This window comes from Nelusetta ayraudi, unplaced genomic scaffold, assembly GCF_046127955.1.
Source record: "Nelusetta ayraudi isolate G7.1 ecotype Tasmania unplaced genomic scaffold, CSIRO-AGI_Nayr_v1 ptg000042l, whole genome shotgun sequence".
In the NCBI taxonomy this organism is placed as follows: Eukaryota; Metazoa; Chordata; class Actinopteri; order Tetraodontiformes; family Monacanthidae; genus Nelusetta; species Nelusetta ayraudi.
In genome coordinates this window covers 11,042,427-11,066,858 of record NW_027466092.1, presented here as the reverse complement: position 1 = coordinate 11,066,858, position 24,432 = coordinate 11,042,427, and the positions used below count along the sequence as shown (strand labels likewise).

General features: G+C 50.4%; 2 protein-coding genes across 3 annotated transcripts; both read left to right on the top strand.

Annotated features, from left to right (window-relative positions):
- Positions 1-1,021: 1,021 nt before the first annotated feature.
- Positions 1,022-18,014, top strand: prr12a (proline rich 12a). The gene is made up of 15 exons (XM_076034379.1): positions 1,022-2,402; positions 4,595-4,752; positions 5,221-5,382; positions 5,629-10,361; positions 10,498-10,725; positions 11,028-11,775; positions 11,897-12,510; positions 12,998-13,114; positions 13,246-13,379; positions 13,748-14,202; positions 14,320-14,439; positions 14,865-14,962; positions 15,364-15,495; positions 15,894-15,989; positions 16,554-18,014. The coding sequence occupies exons 1-15, from the start codon at positions 2,320-2,322 to the stop codon at positions 16,686-16,688; spliced, it is 8,013 nt and encodes a 2,670-aa protein (XP_075890494.1). The 5' UTR covers positions 1,022-2,319; the 3' UTR covers positions 16,689-18,014.
- Positions 18,015-18,819: 805 nt separating this feature from the next.
- Positions 18,820-24,426, top strand: irf3 (interferon regulatory factor 3). 2 transcript variants are annotated; one of them, XM_076034377.1, is made up of 11 exons: positions 18,820-19,006; positions 19,743-19,909; positions 20,379-20,550; positions 21,168-21,244; positions 21,340-21,388; positions 21,489-21,557; positions 21,655-21,900; positions 22,090-22,180; positions 22,905-23,194; positions 23,344-23,462; positions 23,878-24,426. In XM_076034377.1, exons 2-11 carry the CDS (start codon positions 19,745-19,747, stop codon positions 23,989-23,991), a joined length of 1,392 nt encoding a protein of 463 aa, XP_075890492.1. In that variant the 5' UTR covers positions 18,820-19,006; positions 19,743-19,744; the 3' UTR covers positions 23,992-24,426. The 2 variants fall into 2 exon arrangements, with proteins under 2 accessions (XP_075890492.1, XP_075890493.1); XM_076034378.1 differs by lacking the exons at positions 18,820-19,006; positions 19,743-19,909 and having other exon boundaries at positions 20,385-20,602.
- The last annotated feature ends 6 nt before the right edge of the window (positions 24,427-24,432 follow it).

The following is a 24,432-nucleotide window of genomic DNA, read 5'->3' as shown; positions in this document are numbered from 1 at the left end:
AATGATTTGCTAAGGTATGTACAGACATTTAAATATACTTTTTCTGAACGATAACCAAAACTAATTTTAAAAAAAATGCTACAACGTTGAAATGCAATGCCATAAAAAAATATATGTATATATATGTATGTAAATACATATATATATATATATATATATATATATATATATATATATATATATATATATATATATATATATATATATATATATACGATATGTATTATTTTTTAGTTCTGCTGCGCCAGAATTTAGATTCACCACTAGAGGGCAATACCATCATCCACACAAAGATGAATTCACGCTATACGTAGCGTCCTCTTGGGCGTACATCACTACAACCCATAAACAAAAGGCGTAGCGTTTCTATTCACCAGTATTAACTATTATGCACGGCATAATGTGCCTTCCCCGAGTCTCACACCCCGCTGGTTACGTAGGATAATTTAAGGAGACCACGATGGCTGATGCGTATTCGGGAAGAAGGAAGGACACCTTGTTCAAGAATATATGAAATGTGGGCAATGGAACCATCCTTTTTCAGCCTTGCACCCCCCCAACCCCCTCCAGATCAGTGATGCCCCCTCTTCCTCCTTTTTTTTTTTTTTTTAATAATCACCATAAAATCCAGTGTGCCATCTGCCGGCAAGCAAATCAAGCGCATACGGTGCCGATCAGACAGGTTCCTGCCACAACCGTGACCAAAAAGAGTGAGAAATAAATCTGAAAAAGATGCGTATCTCTGACATGCAGATTATGCATAACCTGTTGTGTGTTATGTTTTAATTATGCTTGAAACATCGGACAGGATGAATAATCGCCGGGGCCACCACAGCTTGCATCAATCTTGCAGACTGCGTGCGGCCTGCATGAATATGGTTTATTACTGGACTTTTCGCGCTTGAATGCGTCTCGCAGGCGTACAGCTGTTTCGTTCGGGTGTGTGTCGGAGGTTTGTTCTAAAAAAAAAAAAAAAAAAAGCGAGAGAGACAGAGAGAGAGAGAGAGAGAGAGAGAGAAAGGAACGGGAGAGAGAAAAAAAAAGGCGCAGTCGAATTTGGCACCGTTTCCATCCGCCCTTCGTCCAGGGTTTGTACGAGAGACAGAGAAATGGAGGTGGAGGGGGCCAGGCCGGTGAATGGAGGTCACCGCAAAAAACCAGTGCCGTGCGTGAGTGCGTGAGTGACGGCGCGGTCGGTCAGACAAGGGAGGAGAGGGAGGGAGGAGGACGGACAGCGGCCAGCCGCCTTCAAAAATGGCGTCTCCGGAGGAAAATGAGTGAAAAAATATTAAAACGCGGCCTGCTTTCTTTGCACTTCCTCGTTGGTGTAGCAGCGTAACATTTTTTCTTTCTTCCATTCCCCCTCGTCGTCGAGCGAACTATTTGGTCTCGAAGGGTTTCGGGGAGAGAAGTGAGGACACACTGGGAGAGTCTGGGGCTTTTTTTTGTCGAGGGGGGTATTTTATTTATTTATTTATTTATTTTTTAAAGGCAGCCCTGTTTTATTTTGATGCGTCGTTGATGACAGCTAGCATCTGCTGCTAGCCGCGGCGGCGCACACAGGGCTCCGGAGGGGGTGGGAACGATTTGCATGCGAAGAAAAGAGATTTTGAAACACACGGAGCAGGGGTGGGAAAGCAAAATTCTTTGCACGTCTGCTACCGGGCGGGTGGAGGTGGATGAGGGGGGCGAGACATGATCGGTACCAACGTGGCCCCGTCAATCGCGATCGTTTTTTCTGGTGCTAGCAGCAGCAGCAGCAGCAACAGCGGCGGCTGTAGTGGTGGTGGCGGCGGCGGCGGCGTAGTAGCAAAAAGCAGCCTAGCCTAAAAGAAAAAGGGGAGGAGAGACCGTGTGTGTGTGTGCGTGTGTGTGTGTGTATGTGAGAGAGAGCGAAGGGACGCGTTCGAAATCAAATGTTTATCGGCAATTCGCCCATCGCCGGCCGAATCCGCGGCGTCTTCGCCATGAGCGAATTTGGACCGAATCTGCGTGCGTGGAAATGATCAGCGCCAGAGACGCAAGAAAAGGAGAAAGACTGGCTTTTTTCGGAAGAGAGGTGCTTGGATTATAACCCCGTAGACCCCCCTCTTTTTTCATCCAGCTTTCTCCTCCTCCCCACCATTTCTCTTTCAATATGCTGTTTCCCACTCCTGAGGACTTGCTTATGAAACCGGGGAAAATAGCCTGAAACGGATCGAAGGAAGAAAGACTGGGACTCTTTTTCTTTTTCATCCCCCTCCTCTCCTTGTGCGACGATCTCGTTGCTTTCGTCCAACATAGCGCGCACACGCACACACTCAGACCGCAGCGACATAAATGGATAGAAATTACCCGGGAACAGGATTTGGTGATTTGGGCGCTGGAGCAGGATGGAGTTACGAGCGATCGGCAAAAGCAAGGTATGCATCGGATTCAGACAATGTGCATGCATCAGTGGTACTCTTGCAAGACAACGCTTGTGACCTATGTAAACAACGCACACACACACACACTCACTCACACACAAAAAAGAATGTCGCCACCGGGTTCATTTATTGAGCCGTGCCTTCCTCACCACCGCCGCCGCCAGCCCCCATTATGTGTTGTGCATTGTCATCTGTACAGTTTGCATAGTAATAATATTAAATCGGGCTAAAAGAGGGAGGGGGGGGGGGTGATCGTAGCCGTGTGCGTGTCGTGGGGGTGGGCGGGGTGGAGAAAGGAAAAGGTTGGGGGAGACATGAATTGTGTGATTGACAGACGTGGGTTTTAGGTGGACCTGGCGGATCGGAGGAGGAGGAGGAGGAGGCGGGGAGGGTGGTGGTGGTGGGGTGTCTGGAGCATCCATAGGAATTATTGTTCCCCGTGTGCAGGCCTGGACACAGACCATGGTACATAAATTCAGCGGATTGATAGGAGATGCGAAGAGTGCAGACGCAGCAGACCCCCCCTCTCCATCACAGCAAGCTAGCCCCCTCCTGACAGACATCAACAAGATGAACTGATGCATATTAAGCCCGGATGATGCACCTTTAATGAAAAATGTGGTTGCATTGCAAAGACATTTTCAGAGGGAGAAAGGGAAGGGGGAAAAAAAAAATCAAGGTGGAGATTGTACTGTCCCCGGGCTGATCTGATTTATTTAACATTTTCTCCCGATCGTGATCTTGAGAATTGGGGGTGGGATTTATCTATTTATTTATTTTATTTATTTTATTTATTTAAATTATCGTTATCATCATCGTCGTCATCATCATCATTATTATTACATTCTGTGGGTGGTTTCTGGTCATTTGCATGACTAAATTCTCAAAGTCAAATCTTCTCGGCGTCAAACGTGCAATTTAGGGGGTTCGCCGAAAATATGAAATGAGAGCAAGGTGATGGATTCAAACATGGGAATTACCTGGTATGTGCAAAATTGCTCATGTAGCTTGACGTTAGCCTGCGAGCTAGCGTCATGTTGCATAGAAGCCACTCGAGGCCTGTGCACGCCAGCAGCTCTCCGTGCTGCCGATCGCATTTTGCACAAATTTCAATAGTTTGACTTAGAACAGGCTGCTCGAACAGTGTCGAAAGTCACAATGGCAGTCGTGCCGTCACAGAGGAAGCGATATTTGGCCCGGCAAAGCAGGATAACCGCTGGTGTTTGCATGCAGCTTAGCATGCATTTGCGTCGCCTTGCACCATCCAGCTGTTAGCCACATCAACATAAATACACTCCGATAAATTACCCACTCGACACCAAGTGAAAGTGAGACATTTGCAATTAGGTTGTTTCGGCTCTTTATTTTGATTTTTGTCGCCACTGCTTTATTCAGACATACATGACTGGCCTCGCAGGTTTGGGCCTTGTCTCTGCATTTGTAACGTAGCAGCTAGGTGGTGTTGCTAACAGCATAAAAATGCTAACATGTTGTCTGGCCAGTCAGCCGACAAGCCACGCATTTCATATCATGTCTGTGATGGAGCCAGGTTCTATATATGGAAAAACCACAAGGTTGAATAAAAAGACGATCCACTCCGTACGTCTGCAGATTTTGCCGTGTGACTCTCGCGGATCCCTCATTAGAATTGCAAATTTTGTATCCCCTCTTATTTTGGCATGTAACTTAAATTGATGGTGTGATTGATTTGTTCTTAGTATGCTGCACCCCCCCCCCCCACACACACACACACACACGCACGCACGCACGCACACAATGTAAAGGTGTATAACTCTTCATAATTAATTATTAATAATTAGCACAGAACTGGATGGGTGAATTGGTTTTATAGAATTTATATTCAAAATTAAGTGTCATCTGAGATTGTCAATTTAGTGTTGAGGAATTATTATTAATAATGTTGTTGCGTTTTTGCAACCAGGTAAATAACCACAGACAACATATTGATATTGGCATTGATGATATGACACACATATTTTATATAAGTAAAACAATTAATTTCAATGTCTTTTTTGAAGGGGAATAAATTAAATAATGATAATCCAGGTCCGGCCGGTTCTTTTCTCTGATTTCTCAGTGACATTTTGAGGAATGATGGGGTTTATGCAAAACTGCTCTGAAACTAATGAGACTTAACACTTGGATACTCTCTCCTTCCTCCACAGCCTTGTGTATGGGAGTTCCAGATCATCCCACCCTGAGTCTGAGCTCCTTCACAGACAAGCCTACGCCACCCCACACCCTCTGCAGGGCTATGCTACCAATCACCACCCAGGGAGCTCCGGCCAAGGCGGGGCTTGGGGAGCAGCTGGACGGAGTTTGGGTGAGATAAATGTCATACCTTCCATGTCACCACCATAAGGGGCCCCCTGCGATGAATTATTGCTCCTCTTCATGCAGGCTCAGCTACAGATTATTGTCATTGAAGAATGTGCGCATTACTGCTCGACTGAGTTTAAGTCTTGGATGTTACACCCGGATTTTAAAGGGAATATGTAGGCATGGGGTTTAGTGTCAAACAGGTGATTTCAATGTGGCTATTTTTAGCAATCTACCTCGAGTTAGACTTGGAAATTGTGACACCTTGATTTAAATTTGTGTGCCTGACTGCACACTTGCCAACAAGCCTCAATTTCTTGACAGAATATTAAGACTCTGATGATAAAATCCCTTCTCTCGCCCGCTTTCGTATTCAGATTTAATCTGTGTCGCTGCCGGTCTGCTGCTCTAATTTGCATTTTTGATTGCTCGGTCACATTACGCGTTTCTTTTTTTATTTCCTTTGCAAAAGGTCTGTCAGGGCTGTTTGACACGGGCCTGCACCATGCCAGCCCGTCTGCCCCAGACGCCTCGGTCATGAATCTGATCTCGGCCCTGGAGTCCCGGGGTCCCCAGGCGCCCCCCTCTGCCTCCTCCCTCCTCTCCCAGTTCCGCACGCCATCCTGGCAGACAGGTAGGGCTGAGTTGGAGCTTTCATCACATATTGACTTTTTAACAGGTACTCCTGTCAACATGACAGATGTGCCATTGTCCGTTATTTAATTACATTATAATTGGGATAGATGATGCTATTTTTGCATTTGGTACAAATTAGACTTACTTACAGGGTCAATACTGCTGTTGTTTTCATTATTTAAAACAAATGTGACAGCTTGATTATAACAATTATTTTACAAAATGTCTTCCTTTTCCCTAACAGCGATGCACACGCCTGCTCCTCCTGAACTATTCATCTCTGGAGCCCTTCCCGGCTCCGGTTCCTTCCCTTCCTCCTCAGCTCTCTCTGCCTATCAGCATCCAGCATCCTTTTCCAGCCGCTCCTTCCCCGCCGCCTCCCTTTCCCTCCAGGACACGCCAACATTCAGTCCCACATCCAACGGCCTGCTCTCCCCACATGACTCCCTTCTGCACATCAAGGCCCCTTCCCAGTCCAGCCTGGGTTTTGATAGACTCCTGTCCTCGCAGGGTGCTGCCGCAGCTGCCTACAGAGGCAGCCAGGATCCCACGAGTGCCACATCAGCCCAGGCATCCTCTGCCAGGCACCTGCAGTCGCACCAGTTCAACCTGCTGTCGTCACAGCTCCAGGACCAGTCGTCCCAGTTGTACAATGCGTCGGTCTTTTCCTCGGCGCAGCCGCAGCCGCAGTCTCAGTCCCAGTCCAATTCGGCCCAGGAGCGGGCGGTCCCCCGGCAGGACAGTGTCATCAAGCACTACCAGAGGCCCACGCCGACCCAGTCGCAGCTCTCCTCCTCCGCCGCTCACTCCCTTCAGCACTACCTGAGCTGTGGAGGGGCGGGGTATCAGCAGATCGCCAGCCACCACAGGCACGCCGGCCTCTCCTGCAGTCCACTCGGGGACCAGAGCCCGTCGTCCGATCACAAGCCCGCCGCTCGCACTGAGCAGTATCGGCCCATCATCCAGCCACCCTACTCCTCCTCGTCCTCCTCGTCCTCGTCCTCCACCACCGGCAAAGGTACCAAAAGCAGCTCCAGCAGCGGCTACTCCTCCGCCAGCTCCGCCTCGTCCTCCAGGACCCCCCACACGCCCCCCTCCGCGTCCTCCACGTCCTCCTCTTCCTCCTCTTCCTCTGCCACCTCGGGGGCGCACCCTTCCAACTCCATCCCCACCTCCAGTTCCAGCGCAGCCCCCTCCAGGCAGCAGCCTCCCCCCCAGACCGCTCCCCCTCCCCCAGCCCCTCCGCAGCAGCAGCAGCAGCAGCAGCAGCAGCCCCCTTCCACTTCCTCGTCAGCGGCGCAGTCTCTCCCCAAGTCCTGCCTCTCTGGCTATGGCTCTCCCGTGCCCCCGGTGAAGACCCCCACCTCCGCCCTCACCGGTCAGACTCCACCCCAGCAGCAGACACAGTCATATTCGCCGAATCAGCCCCCGACTTCCCACCTCGCTCAGTCTTACGGAGGCTTCAGTTCACCCCAAGCCCAGGACCTGAGCTCAGGTACGGGCGGGAAAGGCTATGGGAGTCTAGGGGGCCGAAGCCAGTCATACTCCACTGATCTGTACGGAGCCGACTCTGCCTATGGATCGCTTCCCTCCTCCCTGGGCGGAGCGGGAAGCCCCTCGCTAGGCTACGGGGCCCCGGGTCACTCACCTGCCCTTCTGAGGTCAAGCGGTTCGTCAGGAAGCGGCGCGTCTGGGGGAGGAAGCACCAGCGGCACAGGCAGCGGGAACTCGGGCTCCGCAGGGGGAGCAGGAAGCAGTCTGGCCAATGAGAGGGGCAGCAGCGGCGGCACGTCGTATCACATCCCGGACTCCAGCCCTTCTCCGTCGGGAACCTCGGGCATCATCCGTCCTGGGCTGCACTCTCCGGTGCCCACCTGCCCGACCCAGTCCCCAGGGGGCGCCAGCTCTAACAAGTACATCTCCTCGGTCCTCTCCCCCACCTTCATGGCGTCTCCGCAGGGCTACCCAGACACCAGGGGCCCCAGCTCCCAGCCCCCGTCCTACCACTCCAGCTCCTCCAAGAGCAAGGCGGACGCCTCCATGCTCGGGGTGGGAACCCAGAGGTCCCAGGAAGAAGTGGACGACGACGACGAGTTTCTGATCCAGCATCTGCTGCAGGCGCAGGCCAGCCCCGCCCCTCAGACCGCCCACCACCACCCCCAGCAGCAGCCCCAGCAGGCTTCGCAGCAGGCGCAGCCTCAGCCCCAGTCGGCGGCGCCGGCCACCGATTCGGGCAAAGGACTGAGCTACGACATGGGCAAAGCCTCGGAGGAGAGGTACCACCCCCAGAGTGTCATTCGTACCCACAGTGCCACATCCACCGCCGGAATAGGCAACGCGGGTGCAGGCGGGTCCATCTCAGGATTGGACAGCCAGCTGGAGATGTCACTGAAGAAGCAGCAGCAACATCAGCAGCAGCAGCACCACCATCAGCAGCAGCAGCAGCAGCAGCAGAGGAACGAGAGAGCCGTTGGCAGCAGCAGGGGCGGCGGAGGGAGAGGCAGCACCGAGCAAGTGCACCCCCACCTCCATCACCATGACAACTTGGGTTCGGTCGTCCACTACGGGAGGGGAGATCCATACAGCCAGCACTCCCTCGCTCCCCAGCACTCCTCGCACAGCCAGCACATCTCCTCGCACTCGCAGATGCCGTCCCACGCCCAGATGGAGCTCCAGAAGAAGCCGCAGGAGCGCCCAGAGATCCCGTACCCCCGCAAGACGCCCGAGGTGCAGCAGCAGCAGCAGCAGCAGCAGCAGCAGCACTCCCAGTCGCAGGCGGCCGCTGCCGCGTCCCTCATGGACTCGCCCACCGACCAGTCCCGCCAGCCGCCGCACATGCTCCAGTCCGTGCTCTCCCACACCACTCGCAACAAGCTGGAGCCCCACCAGCAGCACCACAAGATGGACTCGCACCGGCCGCACCAACAGCACCACAAGATGGACTCCCACCAGCCCCATCCGCAGCTCCCGAAGATGGACTCCCATCAGCATCAGCAGCACCACAAGATCGACTCGCACTCCCACCAACACCATAAAATGGACTCGCACTCGCAACAGCAGCACCCGCTGGGCGGCCAGCAGGCCGTGATGGAGGGCGCCGGCGGTGCGCTGGTCTCCAGCAAGCACCAGCCTCCGTCCCAGTCCCAGGCCACCCAGCTGCAGCTGCAGCTCCAGTCCCAGGCCTTGGAGGTGGCGGCGGCCCACTACAACCACGGGCCCCCTCCGCCCCACCCGCATGAGCAGGGCCCGGTGAAGCAGAGCTCCGTGGTGTCCCCGCTGGACCTGCTGGAGCGCTCCCTCTCGCAGACCTCCAGCACGGATGTGGCCGTCGCGGACGACCGGCGCGGCAGCGGCGGAGGAGGCGGAGGCGGCGGCGGCGGGAGGAGCGGCGGCGACCGCCACCGACAGCAGCAGGAGCAGCAGCAGCAGCAGAGGCAGCACCCGTCCCACCACCACTCACAGCAGCACGCCGCCTCCGAGTTGCACTCGTTCCTCTCGGAGCCCGACATCGGCCTCTCCGCCCAGTCGCACATGCACCACCTGTCGCAGCATCACCCGCCGCCGCCGCAGCAGCAGCACCCGCAGGCCCACCCCCACCACCCCCACGCCCAGCCCCACCCGCACCACATAGCCCCGCCCTCCGGCTCGGCCCAGCCCGACCCGCAGATGCCCCCTCAGCCCGGCCAGCTGGACCAGCAACGTGGCGAGCAGCACCAGTTCGACACTGTCAGCCCGGTGGACAAGGCGGATCAGAGTCAGCAGAGCAACCGCTTTGTGCCCCTCACGTCCATCTGCTTCCCGGACTCCCTCCTCCAGGACGAGGACCGCTCCTTCTTCCCGGGCATGGAGGACATGTTCTGCGCCGAGGACTACAAGTCCAGCTGCGCCGGAGGTGCAGGACCAGGGCAGGAGGACATGAGCGAGGGCCACGGCGGAGCCGAGGGCCTGGACTCCATGAAGGCGGGTCAGAGCGGCGGCGGAGCAGGGAGTGGTGCCGGCGGCGGCGGCTACGACCTAATGGGTCATCACGGCGGAGATCAGGGTTACGAACAATATTGCCACGGGCTGGAGGAGCCCAGCAACAACACCATGACTCTGGACCTGGACTCCCTCAAGTCCCACGAGCTCCCATCTACTGTCAACACGGAGCAGCTCGGCCTGATCCAGTCCCAGCCTCCAGCCATGGGTTTGGGCTCCAACAGCGCCGGGCCCAACAACGCCGGAGCGAAAATGTCCGCCGGGCCCGGAGGTCCCAGCTCAGGAAGCGGCTCCGGAGGCCTCCAGTCGCCCATCTTCTGCTCCTCTCGTCCCAAGAAGCTGCTCAAGTCCAGCTCCTTCCACCTGCTGAAGGAGCGCAGGGACCCCAACACACTGCCCAAGAAGAGCTACGCCCAAGAGTACGAGTTCGAAGACGACGAAGACAAGGCGGACCAGCCGGCGGACATCCGGCTCAACAGCCGCAGGCTCCCGGACCTGCTGCCGGACTTGGTGTCGAGCTGTCGGAAGGGAGGTGGCAGCGGATCGCTGAGCCCCTTGATGAGCGACATCGACTTCTATCACTCGGGCTACTCCACCATGAGCTCGCACTCCCTCATGCCTCAGGACGGGCCCAAGAAGAGGGGCCGGAAGCCCACCCGACCCAAAAGAGAGGGCCCGCCGAGGCCGAGGGGGAGACCCCGCATCCGGCCCATGCCCGAGCCGTACACTCCCAGGGGCATGCTGGGAGAGCTGGGCGGCACGTCCATAGGCGGCTACAACGTGGAGGGCCGAGGTCGAGGCAGGGGCCGCGGGAGCAGAGGCCGCGGGGGCCGCAGGGAGGACATGTACCTGGAAATGAGCGGCAAGGAGCAGGATCAGATGCACCACCATCACCTCCAGCAGCAGCAGCAGCCGCCCCCGCAGCAGCTGCATCACCAGCAGCCGCTGCCGCCACCACAGCAGCAGCAGCAGCTGCATGAGCCCATTCCTCCTCTCAAGGTCAGTGAGCTCCGAGAGATCACGACTCCAAGCAAAGCCTCCTTTTTTCTAAGTGATCATTTCTCGCCATTGTAAATGTGAAAAAACTGACACAGTCCACGAACCAACTGTGTGTTTTTGTTTTTTTTGTTTATAGATCAAGCTGCCAATCGGTACTCTCTCCTCCTCCGACGCCTTGCTGAGGACGGACTCCCTGTCTGGCACTGACCCCGCCTTGTCAGACGGCTCAGTGGGCTCCGCCCCCTCGCTTGGTCTGAGTCCCGGCCCCCCCTGCAGTGCTGACAGCACCAGGAGTCAAGACAAGAATAAGCAGAAGGGCCACATGATGAGTGAAGGAGTGGATGAGGACGGCCTAGAGGACAGGGTGAGAACTGCAGGAATCAATTTTTTTTTTTACTTCTACATCTATTTATTTAGATTGTGTAAGGTTATTTTTAAACAACCATATATTCTTGCTATTCTGTAGAACCATATTTTATCCAATTGCAGCTAATATGCATGGATCTATTGACTGCACCTGCGAGTTGTTTTTTTTTTTGTTTGAGGTGCCAAGTTAAAACCCTCCATCCTCCAAGTGTTTCTGATTCTGATTACAATTAATTCATTTTTAACAGACAAAAAGAAAACCTCAGTGTGTAAATGACGTGTCGTCTGTCTTCCTGTCAGGGTGATGAGAAGGAGTCCGATTCCAAAGCCGGCTTCGTGGCTTCCTTCCTGGACTTCCTGAAGACGGGGAAGAGGCCTCCGGGTCTGGACATTTCTCCAGGGATGGAGGGCGACAACGTCGAGAACTCGCCCTGCAAGTCGGGCGGCCTGCGCCCGCTCTCCCCGGCGCCTCCCCCTCCCCCGCCGCCGCCTCCCTTCGGCGACGGCGAAGGCAACGGCGGCCTGGCCCTCGGCAACTGCTCCAGCCCCAAGCGGCTGGAGGACGAGCTGAAGAGGAACCTAGAGACGCTGCCGTCCTTCTCCTCCGATGAGGAGGACTCGGTGGGCAAGAACCAGGACCTGCAGAAGAGCATCTCCTCGGCCATCTCCGCCCTGTACGACACGCCGCAGCTGACGGCCAGCATCCAGCCGCCGCTCTCCCCGCCGCCGCCGCCCCCGCAGCCTCAGCCCCCCCAGTCGCCGCTTACCCCGACGCTGCAGCCCCCCACCCTCAGCCCGCAGCCGGCCATGCACACCCCGCACTCTCTGCCCCAGTCCAGCGAGCCGGACGTCCTGCAGCCGGAAGAAGCGGACCTGGATGAGAACAAAGAGGAGGAGGAGGAGATGGATGAGGAAGAGGAGGAGGAGGAGGAGGAGGAGGAGGAAGAGGAGGAGGAGGAGCAGAGGTGCACAGGTGGGGAGGCGGAGAGTGAGATGGCTGAGGAGAGGAAGCCGCAGCTGGCCACTCTCAGTGCGCCCACTCTCGACGGTACGGCTTCCTTTCTCTTTTTATTCTCTTTTTTCCTGATCGCAAACAGATGAAACCTTTTGGTTTTGGTTTTAGTTTCACGAGGAATGTCTTTAATTGACGTCTGCTCTTCCTTTTGCAGCCCCCCAGCCTGAGATCCCTCCAGCGCCGGCCACCCCTGAGCCTCCGTCTGCCCCGCCCTCTCCCACCTCGTCTTCCTCGCCCTCTCACTCGCCCCTCCCCCCTCTGTCCCTCCCCTCGCCGCCACCTCCACCTGAGGAGCAGCAGGAGAGCTCGCAGCCCCCGAGCCCCGTCGCCGCCGCTGCCCCCACGTCTCCCTCCGCCTCCCCCTCCGCCTCCCCCTCGCCCTCTCCTCCACCGACCCCTCCTCCCCCGCCGCTGGCTGCCCTGCCTCAGCCGGCCTCGACCCCGACTCCGGCCCCTCCCTCTCCTCCGACGCCTCCTCCCGCTCCCGCCACCGCCACCGCCCCGGCTCCCGCTCCCACCCCACCTCCCGCGTCCGCCTCCCCTCCTCCCCCGCCCGAGAAGGAGTCGCCCATGCCGTCTCCGGAGTCCCCCGCCTCGCCTGAGGAGCCACTGCCTCCCAAGATCACCTCCCTGCACCTCGCCCAGAAGCAAGAAGACGCCGCCATTGCTGGCGAGAGTGAGGAGGACGAGAGCGAGAGTGGAGGGGAGGGCATCTTCAGGGAGAGGGACGAGTTTGTGGTGCGGGTCGAAGACATCCGGACCCTCAAGGTACGTAACGCCCAAGGAACTTTACATACTCGGACAGGCAAAGAGTTGATAAAGCCGACGATAAGTCTCAAGTCCAAAAAGCATGCATGTGAGGTCTATTGGAAACTCTAGATTGTCCGTAGGTGTGCATGTGAGAGCGAATGGTTGTTTGTCTCTATGTGGCCCTGCGATGAACTGGCGGCTTGTCCAGGGTGTCACCCTGCCTTCACCCTATGACAGCTGGAAGAGGCTCCAGCAGACCCACATGACCCTGAGCTCAGGAATAAAGCTAGTATTGAAAATGGATGGATGGATGGATGGATGGATGTTCATTTTCTCCTCAACCCAGCAAAGGCAAACATCCTCCTAGCAAATCCTCAATCGTTACATTGATTTGTCAGCGCGAGGCTCTAGGCAGACTAACTGATAGCTGAGACCGAGGAAATCTTGAATCGCTGCCTGCTGCCGACTTCCGAGGACTGATCCGTGCGCCATGTGTTGCTTGCAGCTGGCCCTGCAGACAGGTCGCGAGCCCCCGCCCATCTGGAGGGTGCAGAAAGCCCTGCTTCAGAAATTCAGCCCAGAGATCAAAGACGGACAGAGGCAGTTCTGTGCCACGAGCAACGTGAGTTCACCCTCAAGTCCGCAGCTGAAGACAGCACAGTTGTACACAAAGGTTTTTATGTCTGTGCCGTTCATATGTTTATATGCTATGTTGCGAAGAAGTAAAGTTGCCCCTCTGTGTTTGCGCCTCAGTATCTGGGCTACTTCGGAGATGCCAAGAGACGCTACCAGCGGATTTACGTCAAGTTCCTGGAGAACGTCAACAAGAAGGACTACGTCAGAGTCTGCTCCCGGAGACCGTGGCGCAGAGCCACGCCTGCTCTCAGGTGCCAGTATTTCTGTGGACAGATGGAGAATCCCTTACATATTGCATTAGGGCACGCTAGGTTTAGGTGGGATGAAAGACCCTCATAAGAGAATCCCAAAGGCCCCCTTCCTTGAACCAGGCATGGGAGAAGAGCTCCTAGTCGAGTGCCTGGAGGCTGCTATTCCACATAGGCAGTTCACTTTTACACAAATATCAAGTGATTCTTGCATGCAAGGGAAGGCGGGGCATCATTTTTTAACCCACACGTAGCTGTGCTAAATTCCCATGTGAAGAAATGTGATGTTTTCTGATTCCTTTTGCCATTCTTTATCCACTGGCTGTGTTTCATGGCCAAATTCCCAACTAATTTTCTTCATTGTGTCACAGACGCCAGCCCCTGCCCAAAATGGCCTCCCCTCCGGCCACGCAGGTGCCGCCAAAGGTGCCGGACAAAGAGGAGAGGGTGACGCCTCCGATCCAGCGCGAGCAACGGGAGAAGAGCAAAACGGCTGCGGCCACGACAAAAGAAGCCAGAGAGAAGAAAGAGGCGCCAGCGACCGTTCTCAAAGCCAAGGAGAAGGAGACGGAGAAGGAGAAGGAGAAGGAGAGGCGGGTGCAGCTGCAGCAGGAGAAGGTGGAAAAACGTTCGGCCGCGGCTGAACGGAGTAAGGAGAAGAAGGCGGTGGAGAGGAAGGAGAAGGAGAAGCCTGAGCGCCCGCCCAAGTCCAAGCCTGTGAAGGTTAAGGCAGAACCGCCGCCCAAGAAGAGGAAGAAGTGGCTGAAGGAAATACCTTCGTCCTCCGACTCGGACTCGTCGGAGGAAGCAGCTAGCGAGAATGAAAGTAAGAGGCTGGAATTTATTTTTTAAATTATTATTATTATTATTTTCATTATTATTATTTTGCCATTGGAAACACATCTTTATATGCCTTCCAATTTCTGCTTTCCTTCGCCCCCAGTGCCTGTGAAAGGTGGAGTGAACAACCGTGCCATGAGGGAGATGTTCAGGAGCTACGTGGAGATGCTGGTCAGCACAGCTCTGGACCCCGACATGATCCAAGCCCTGGAGGACACAGCTGGTGAGAACACTGTCAATAAAGCTTTCAGTCAAACCTGGCAAAATGGGCAGGTCCGCAGAACAATGGCTGCAACAAAAAAAAAAAAATCATCTTTCAAATGTCAGTCTAGGATAATTTTTTTAGAAAACGACTCATTCTATCAGCCTGCAGTTTTAGCAGTCTTGAATAATAATCACCGCTTCTGACAAGTCGCTGCTGCCAAGACGCAGGGCCATTGTTGGGGAAAATGCCGCATTCAGACCAAGCTCTTGATCAGCGCAAAAAATCCATAGAAACAAGGTACGGCGAGCTGAAGGGAAGCCCAGCGCTGCCGACAGATCAGCAGCCAGGAGAGCGCGGCTCCCAGTCTGTCTCTGGCGGCGCAGTGATTGGCAGCCACATGAATAATGACTAATGAAGCCGCTTCTACCTTGATTGGCCACCAGATGAGCTTTACCTCCCACCGATGCGGAAGATTGACAGCATCCTCAGCGAACAGAAGAGGAGGCTGCTGAGGAGAGTCAGCATGAGCTCTCAGCACCAGGTAATCTGTTCACCGCGTTCTGCCTCACTCTGGAACGGCCCTCTTGATTTTCAGCCGCTTTCATTTCACGCATTATTTCGCTGGGTTCTGCAGCTGGAAAATGTGCAAATGTGTGTTGCTGCAGAGAATTAAACAGCCAGGCTCAATACCAAAGAGGCTTTGTAATTAAATGCTTATATACCACTAGATACAATAAATGTCTGTTCATTATTAACTCTGGTTATTTTCTCTGCAGCATTATTCATATGTCACTTTTTTATTTTTTTTGCATATTAAAAAGCTGCACAGTAAATCCTGCTATTTCTTTTGTTACTTTAGTAATTCATTTTTTTAAAACCTGATTTATGGTCTTTTGTTGTTTGTTTCATCCACTGACTGAGTGTCCTTGTCCTGGTTTGCAGGAGGTCCTGCATGCATACCCTCAGATCATCGTCGACCCGCTGGACACGGGGGTGGTGCGGGTGCGTCTTAGCGGGGATGCTTACAACCGCAAGACCCTAAACAGAGTTAAGAAGACCCTGCCTAAGCCGCAGGTATGTTTGCTGTTTGAGAATTTTTCTAAAAATAAAAAATAAAAACAAATCTGGGAGAGCCCAAATGCATTGTCCCCTTTTCCCCTTTCCCCTGCCTTTATCAAAGCTGCTCACTATTTGTAAGTCACAGGCTTATACCGGCCACTGTGGGAGGTTTTTCTGCCTGTATTCAGGTCATTGTTTTTGGGTGTCACTGAAACCAAGGCTTAAAAAAAAATGCCTTGTTACTGTAAAAAGCTTGGCACGGTTGCAGCAGATTGGACAGCTGGGGGCAGTGAGACAAAGATGGCTCCAGCTTCCCCTCAAACACCTGCCACACGTTTCCAAAACTGCCCCACTTCCACTCCCACTGGCAGAGACATTTAGTGAATATTTCTGTGTGTGTGTGTGTTTTTCAGGACATTAAACTCTCAGCCGATTCATACCGAATCTACAGTCTCTACCACTCCCTGCATCACTATAAATACCACACCTTCTTACAGTGCAAGAAGGAGGTAAGCAAGCACATTTTTTTCCATGCTTCAAACTGTTAGTTCTCTTCAGAGCTGTGAGTGTATTGTGTGGTAATCACTCAAAGAAACAGACTCTTTTTCTTGACTGTCTCTTCCTCTTCTTCTGCTCATGCTTCTCTTTATCTTTTTCCAAAGATGGCTATCAAACGAACAACAAAGACAATACGTCATGCACAAAATAATCACACATTGACATGTACCTGGCTAAAATGTGCCGCCACATGGAGCGGGTTTAGCTAGCGAGCCGTTACATTAATGTGGGCCAGCACATAAATAGCATTACGCCGCTTCCACAGCGGTGCCACTGTGTTGTTTATCAAAGGTGTGAAGTGTCAGCTGTTTCAATTTCAATTTAGCGTTCTAAATAAACAAGTAACACCTTGCATTTCTTGCATCCCTTTTCAACACATTTGCACTCTTACGCAAGTTCAGTGCCGTAGTATTCGATTTGGAACGCACTGCCTGATTTGAGTCTGAGCGTTTTACTTTCTTTTTTTTAATTAATTCTTATTTTTTCTTGTTCACACTTATCATCCTCTTTTCCAGACCAACACCATCGAGCAGGCAGCTGAGGACCCAGGTCAGGAGGAAGTGGTTCAGCAGTGCATGGCCAACCAAAGCTGGCTGGACACCCTCTTCAGCTCCTTCATCGAGCTGCTCACGCTCAGCACCAAAGCCTGAGTGAGGAGGAGAAGGACATGAAAGCGAGACGATTTTCGGAAAAAAAAGAAAAAAAGTGAAAGAAAACACAAAATAATTGAAAGATGGATCCCACTGTACAGCCCCCACTCCCCTCCTCAAATCTCTAAGATATGAGGATTTTTTTTTTTTGTTTTGTTTGTTTGGCTGTTTTTTAAAAGGCCATTGTCGAACACAAAGGGGATCTGTTCATGTGAGCTGGACACAATGTCCCTGTTCTTTTATTCTTGTTGTTGATCAAAGACTAAAGACACGTCTAACTTTGTGAGAAGGAAGAGAACCCCAAAGGTTCAGGGGTCGCTGGCCGGTCGGGAGGGAAGTGACCGTCGCAGAAAGAGGAGGCAGGGAGACGAAGCAGTGGAGGTGGTTGAGGAGGAGGAGGAGGAGGAGGAGGAGGAGGAGCCGCAACGCCAAGTCAACTGAGGAGCCACTGACATCTTGTTAACTGTGCGTCATAAAGACAATAGTTAAAAAGAACTCTTACCACTTAGTTTTTACATAAATTATTTTTTTGAGGACTAACATCAGCTGTTGGCTTTTGAAAAGCGTGGAAGAGGGTGAGAGTGCTTTTTGAATAAAAAGAAGAAAAAAACAAACAAACTGCGTGCAGAGTGTGCCGTTAGCAGCGTGAGCATGGGCTTGTCCACGGATAGAAACATGAAATGTGATCGCAAACGCTCTCTCGCTCCCTCCACATCCAGCGCTCTGTGAAGGGCGGCACCCGTCTGCTGTGTGATAATATATAAACACATTTTTATTATTTATATGAGGAGGTTTCTAACTTAAAACTCTCACAGGCGCTGGGTTGCTGCCCAAACATTTTCAATAAATGCTCTTTTTATTTGCCGCAGGTTCAATATACAATTGTATTCCCAACATATCCAAGCCGTCTTCCCCTCTAAAGAAAAGAACAGACGTTGAGCTCTTGGATGGATGTAAAATAACGACAAAAAAGGAAGAAAAGAATTAAAAAAAAGAAGAAGAGTATCGGAAATTCTATTTGAAACTTAACATTGTTGTGCTTCAGTTCAATCATCAGTCATGCAGCTGCAAAGAAAAATAAGTATCCATTTCCCACTTGGGATGAAGGAGTATAAATACGTAATATTTAAAGAAGAAATACTCATTTCATTTTTATCATTTTGTTGTTTTGTGCATACTATGACTTATTTTGAAAACAATCTAATTTTCCATAAAAACGGAAAAAATGCCATGTATATATTGTACAGTTCTTGATGAAAATTCTTTGTCCTTCTGTACATTAACTCTCCTGTATTTGAGAAACAAATAAAATCTGCAAAGAACAAACAGCCTTTCATTTTCCTACAGTGCAGGAGGAAGTGGTATAGCAGTGCAACACTCCTTTTCAAGACCTTGTGCTTTTATTCAGCTTTATTATTAGGGACTGAGCCCCAGCTAGTTGTTGTTGTTGTTGTTGTTATTGTTATTATTACTATTATTATTATTATTATTATTATTATTAATAATAATAATAATATTAATATTTAATGGTATGTCTGTTTCAGTGCATGTGAATTTGGGTTAGTAGCAAGCAAGGGCTCCAAGTAGAAAAAAAAAAAGTTTTCCAATTGATTTATTTTGGTGAATGGCATGCATGGGCATTTTGCAGTGGTTTCCACTAAACATAACAAGCCACTGACACAATAGATGTGGAAACAACTTGGTGTCAATTTACCTCTCGCAGTCATGGCACCCATTAGGAAAACAAAACAAACATTCCGCCGTAGGAACAAAAGCAACAAAACGGGTTAGAGCACTGGTTCCTCTTTGTCATATTTTGTCATCTGAACGCATGTGTGTCTTTTACAGCCCAAACCTCCTATTGAGGCAACTACGGATTGGGCATGTGGAATAGGCCCAAATCGCCAATTTAGGGTACGCGAACGCATCACCGTAGCCTCAATAGGGTTCGATTTGAACAAACCACAAGCCGTGTGTGTGTGTGTGTGTGTGTGTGTGTGTGTGTGTGTGTGTGTGTGTGTGTGTGTGTGTGTGTGTGTGTGTGTGTGTGTGTGTTCAAAGGGCTTGGCCTTGACGCCATCTTGCGGATGCCGCCGGCACTGCAAACGACGTCACATCTTGAAAACGAAACTGACGAGTCGGAGTTTCCCACGAAAACCTCCGGTGAAAAGGAAGCGGCAGCTCCTCTGTTGGCAAAGCAGCAGCGAGCCGCTTCCTTCACACGGCAAAAACTCTCGACACCCCGAGTGACACTCCTCGCTGTTGACAGGCCGCCACGCAAGCTAGCAGAGTTTCTGTCAGAAAAGCTGTCACTGCTGGTGAGTTTCAATCTTCGCCCGCTCCGGTTTCCTCTCGTTTTCTTGTTTATCCACCTTGAACTGCTCACAAGTCACTTTTCCCTATTTTTAATGTGTTGCTCTGTTGTTAACTTATGGTACTGCTCAGTCATCGAACCGGAAGCCTTAACCAACACAACCAACATGTTGTCGGTCACTTTAAAAAACAAAAAAACAAAACAAAAAATGTATGTTGATAGATACGTTGATTAATTAAAACCCACCTCAATGTTACGTTGTGAACAAATATTTTTCTTTTAGTTTTAATCTAAAATAGGATATCACCTCTAAAATTGTTTCATTCATACTCGAACATTATGAATTGAATATAGTCTTGTTTGATACGGGATCACATTACTAACACTCTACTGCTACTGTTGCTTCTAGTTGTAAAATATTCCTCACGTGATCTCTTGATAGGAGGATTGTTGTAGGCGCCTGTGATTTTTTTTTAAGCCCCCCCCCCCCCAATGAATTTTGAGCAACAAGCTCTATCAAACACTGCAACTTCCCAAAAAGAAAGAAAGAAAGAAAATGTTTTAGTTCTGATTATTCCTAGTCTATTTTGGATGAACACCTTCACGGTATTGGACAGTAAAATTACATTAGAACTTTAGCCTTCACAGTGATCTATCCATGGCATTACGTCTACACAAATTGCGATCAGGTTTGGCTCTCATGCTACTGATGGGGTTCATTTTTGTTCCTGTATTCACAGGCATGTCTCACTCCAAACCGCTGCTCATCCCGTGGCTGCGGGCGCACATCGACAGTGGCAAGTATCCTGGCGTCCAGTGGACAGACCTGGAGCGGACAGAGTTCACCATCCCATGGAAACACGCTCTGAGGCAGGACTCCTCTGATGCCGACGTCCTCATCTTTAAGGTCATTATATTATGTTACTAAATTCACATAAATCCCATCAGTACATTTTTCAACCTGTTATATTCTGTACATACTTATTCCAACATGTATTATTCATTTTTCATTATTTCACACCAGCACTTTATGGCAACAGTTCAATTATTCATTTGCACTTTGTATATATTTATATATACATTTACATGTATATAATGTGTATATACTGAACAGTAGTATTTAATTCACTGCTTAGCCCTCTGGTTGGATGCTAACTGCATTTCATTGCGCTGCACTGCACTACACACACATGTGCAATGACAATACATTTAATCTAATCTAATCTAGTCTATTCTAATCTAATCTAATAATTTATCTGCCTGGTCTTGAGAAATTGTTTTGGAATGAAAAATCAAAACAAAACAAAAACGCTCAAACTGCATTGGACATACAGTATTAGCCTGTGTACTGATGTCTGGATGGTTGAACCTTGCAGGCCTGGGCCGAGGTGAGCGGAAACGGACAAGCCCAGGGCGACGCATCGGTGTGGAAGAGGAACTTTCGGAGCGCGCTACGCGCTAAAGGCTTCAGATTGGTCTCTGACAACAAGAACGATAACGCTAACCCACATAAAGTGTTCCACTGGCCAGATGAGTCAGTGTCCAGAGGTGAGGATCCACTGGGGTGCACAGACCTTCCTTTTTGTGCATGCTAGCCAAGGTAAATATGAAAGGAAACCTGCCCCTCTTGATAACTGTTCCATGTGTATGTGATGTGAATTCAGTCGCCCTTTATTCTCAACAAGGCAACGGAATAGCTCGTGAACAGCTTGTCTCCTTGCTTGTAAAATCTTAACGTGCACTGACTGCACTTCTCTTGCGCTCGTGATTCATGCAAAGTCATTTGTCTTGCCTATCTTGACTGTAATCCCAGGCAGGGGGAGGAAGGCACCAGTTGCATCCTTTGGATCAATACCCAGTTGCAAGAAGATAGATTAACAAAACCCACGATGATGATAATGATAAAAAGTAAATTATGTAAACAGAAACTGGTGTTTAAGTGCACGTCTGCGGAATGGAGCGTGCATCAGATCCACTCATGATAATCACCATCCAACTTGCGTTAATTAATGTTTTGTGTGTGCAGTTCGTCGAGCCTTTATGCAAATGCCGCACGCGCGAGTCAAAGCCATTTGTTAAAGGGGGATTACGAGATTAGAGGGACGCTTCTGAGGGGAACAAACGGCGGTGATATTGACTCAGCCTTCCCTTTTTCACCCTCCTAGCAAACTCCTCCTCTGGAGGATCCCAGTGTCGAGACGACCCCGACACGTTTGAGGGTGTAGGCTTACCTGCGCAGGAGGTTAGAGTCAAAGGGTCGCGAGGGGGGGGGGAACATTCCACGTTTTTATATCTAGTTCTGTATAAACTCATTCAGATGTGTCTGTGGTTTCCCAGATCCAGGTGGTCTTTTGCCCTTCTCCTTTGGAAAATACTTTTCTTCTCGGTAAGGAGGAAAATATGGAATAACAACAGAGTTTCACAAGATACATTTATGAAATAATAATAAGCAAATTGGAATCACTTTTGTCAATATCTCCTGCCAGCTGAATCTTCTGCCAGTCAAGACGTTCTTCAGGATTGTCTAAGGGGACTCAACATTGGCCTGGAGACAGGTAGACATATCAGCTCTGTTCATCATTTCCTCCTCCCTGCTTTCCATCTCACTCTCAGATAGAAAATAGTTTCTCAGTTTCTCCAACTTTTCCACAGAGGGCTCTGCAGGCTTTGAGCTTCCTCCCGAGCAACAGCATCTCCAAACCCAGGTTGTGATTGGTGGGTACGCGTTGCCTGGGCAACAGCAGGATCCAGTAATGTGTGAGGGTGCAGTCGGTGAAGCTCAGTTGCCTGAGCAACCGGCATGTCCAATGGAGATGGCTGTGGGAGGGGCCAGCGGCGAGCAGCTGGCAGAGCAGTTCCTGCAGACCATGAGCAGGAGCAGAGATGGAGATCATTTCAGTGAGTTGATGGATGCCGCATTAAAATGAAATTAACGGAGAATTCATCCCCGTGAACGCACATTTAAATTCTACTCAGTGAAACAATGTGAGCCGCCTTGCGTGCGTGCGTGTGTGTGCCACTGCGGCTTGTTTAACATTGCTCCCTCTTGCACACCTCCTCCTCCTCCTCCTCCTCCCAAATCCCTAGAGACCCAGTTTAGGTTGTCGGTGTTCTACAGAGGGGTGAAGGTGCTGGAGCAGCTGGTTGAGAATGAGTGTGGATTCCGTTTAATTTTCAGGTAACATCAAAACAAAGCACTCCCGGTGGAGTCGCACTCAAACATACAGTATATCCTGCTGGCTCGTAGTTAAAGGAACAGTTCTTCTATTTTGTGTCTGTTAGAGCTGAAGAATGTATAGGGGCTGTAAGAGGCTGATAAAGCATGAAGGTTGGAGGAGCCTACCTGGCACGGTCTAAAACAGGGCTGGGCAACTTTTTGACTGGTGGTTCCACAATGGGTTCTTAAATTTGACAGAGGGGTCGAAGCAGCAGCAGATGGATGGAGTGTTTTGGTGACCCACCTCATACGAGGAAAAATACATGGGAATTTGTTGAAAACATGTCCTTCAATGTCAGTTAAAAATGAAAAAAATGTGTCTTTGAAGCCCCACAGTTCTTTATTGAAATGACTCTAAAGACACTGAAAAATGGATGGATTTGGCGGTCCGATTTGAAAGCTTAATGGGCCGTATATGGCCCACAGGCCGTAATTTGCCCACGCCTGGTCTAAAAGCGAAAGCTTTTTCACAGAATGCTTTGTTCATGTCCCCTTGTTTGATTAAACTGAGCAACCCCATGGCTATACATTTAAAACAGTGATATTCAATCATGGACAAAAGTATAGCATACATCAAAAAACACTGGCTTAATGCCCTTGTGGCTTTGTTTTTTTTGTTTTTTTTTGTTTGTTTTTTTTTTGTAGCCCTGATGATTTGAATTTAACAAAGAAATCTTCCCATTAGGCCTGAATTCACCGAGACGGTCCTGGACCCCGAGTCTGGCCTGTCCCTGGTCTCTCTGCCGAGTCCCAAGGACATGCTTGACCAGACCCAGGCCAAACTAACCCAGCGCATCCTGGACAAGCTCGGTGACGGCCTGGACTTTGGCGTGTCGGGCCACGTGGTCTACGCTCAGCGTCGGGGGGAAATCAAATCGTTCTGGAGCCTCTCGAAGTTCGACAGGAGCAGGACACCCCAGGAGATTCCCAAACTGCAGCCCGAACGCCTCTACCAGTTCAAGGACTTTTTTCGAGGTGGTTTTTTTTTCACCATTTCCTGCTCCAGCTCAGTGTTTTGTTTTTATTTTATTTTAACTATTATTATTATTATTATTATTATTATTATTATTATTATTATTATTATTATTATTATTATTATTATTTATTTTCCTTTAATTCTCCAGCAATGTTGGACTTCATCGATGGTGGAGGGAGCCCTCCCTGCTCACTCTTCCTTTGCCTCGGAGAGAAGTGGCCCGACCCCGACAACAGGCCTTGGATGAAGAAACTCATCACAGTGGAGGTGAGGAAACTGGTCAATTATTAACGCGCACTGCGTTGTGCTCAAAGACCTTAAATGTGCATTGCAGTCAAGACAGAGGTTCCACAGGAAAGCAGAGACAAAACTGCTGAGAGGTTTCGACAGCAGCACATTTGCTCATTTACTCATTCATTCATTCGTGAGTAAATTAATGAAGCCTAAATTCTGGTGTTGGGGAAGGGATGCTTTTGCGCGAATGGGTTTCATCTTCTATAGAGTTTTTCCAAAACAAAACAAAAAAAACATCCTCTAAATTTTAAATAAAACTACCCTGACGCTCCGTTTTACTGCGGCCTTCTAGAATGTCACGGCTCTGTCAATCTCAAATCTTGCAATCTCGCTCCTGTCACTCTCGTCACCGTGTCTAACATCTGCATGCCGACTCATCTCGTCTCAGGTGTTTCTAACTTCAATGGAACTACTGAAGAATATCGCTGTCGGAGGCGGCGCCTCCTCCCTGCAGTCTGTGGAGCTGCAGATGTCACTGGAGGAGATGATGGAAATGGAGTGACAGTCTTTGCAGTTTTTTTTTTTTTTTTTAAACAACAGCAACAACAAAAACATTCTTTCCCCAATTTACGACTTAAATTGGCAGCAATTTGAAATGTTTGCAGGCTTCCCAAATCTTTCCTCCTTCCACATCTAATAAGATCTATTATGAAGTAACAGTGTAGTATAAATAACAGTGCACAATGGAAGAAAGCACACTACGTACTACACTTATGCAACGGACACGACAACACGTGGACAGTCAGCACCGGGATTGGAACCACTGACCCTTCTGTCATTGGACAGCTCAGGAACAGCCACCCCTGACACACCACTTGGACTTTGTAAAGTGTAACATAAGTGTAACCTATAAACTAATTTATACGATGTACTGATCAGGGTGACAGAACCTTTCCTGCTGTCCTTGAAAATAAATCAATCTGTTTTTTGTTTGTTCGTACTT

What these genes read in the sequence shown, in the direction of transcription:
- prr12a (XM_076034379.1), top strand. Translation starts at nt 2,320, where the DNA reads ATGGATAGAAATTACCCGGGAACAGGATTTGGTGATTTGGGCGCTGGA. An exon ending in CACGCCATCCTGGCAGACAG is followed by an intron (nt 5,383 to 5,628) that starts GTAGGGCTGAGT and finishes TTTCCCTAACAG; the next exon opens with CGATGCACACGCCTGCTCCT. An exon ending in AGTTCTGTGCCACGAGCAAC is followed by an intron (nt 13,115 to 13,245) that starts GTGAGTTCACCC and finishes TTTGCGCCTCAG; the next exon opens with TATCTGGGCTACTTCGGAGA.
- irf3 (XM_076034377.1), top strand. Translation starts at nt 19,745, where the DNA reads ATGTCTCACTCCAAACCGCTGCTCATCCCGTGGCTGCGGGCGCACATC. An exon ending in CCGACGTCCTCATCTTTAAG is followed by an intron (nt 19,910 to 20,378) that starts GTCATTATATTA and finishes TGAACCTTGCAG; the next exon opens with GCCTGGGCCGAGGTGAGCGG. An exon ending in CAGAGATGGAGATCATTTCA is followed by an intron (nt 21,901 to 22,089) that starts GTGAGTTGATGG and finishes CCAAATCCCTAG; the next exon opens with AGACCCAGTTTAGGTTGTCG.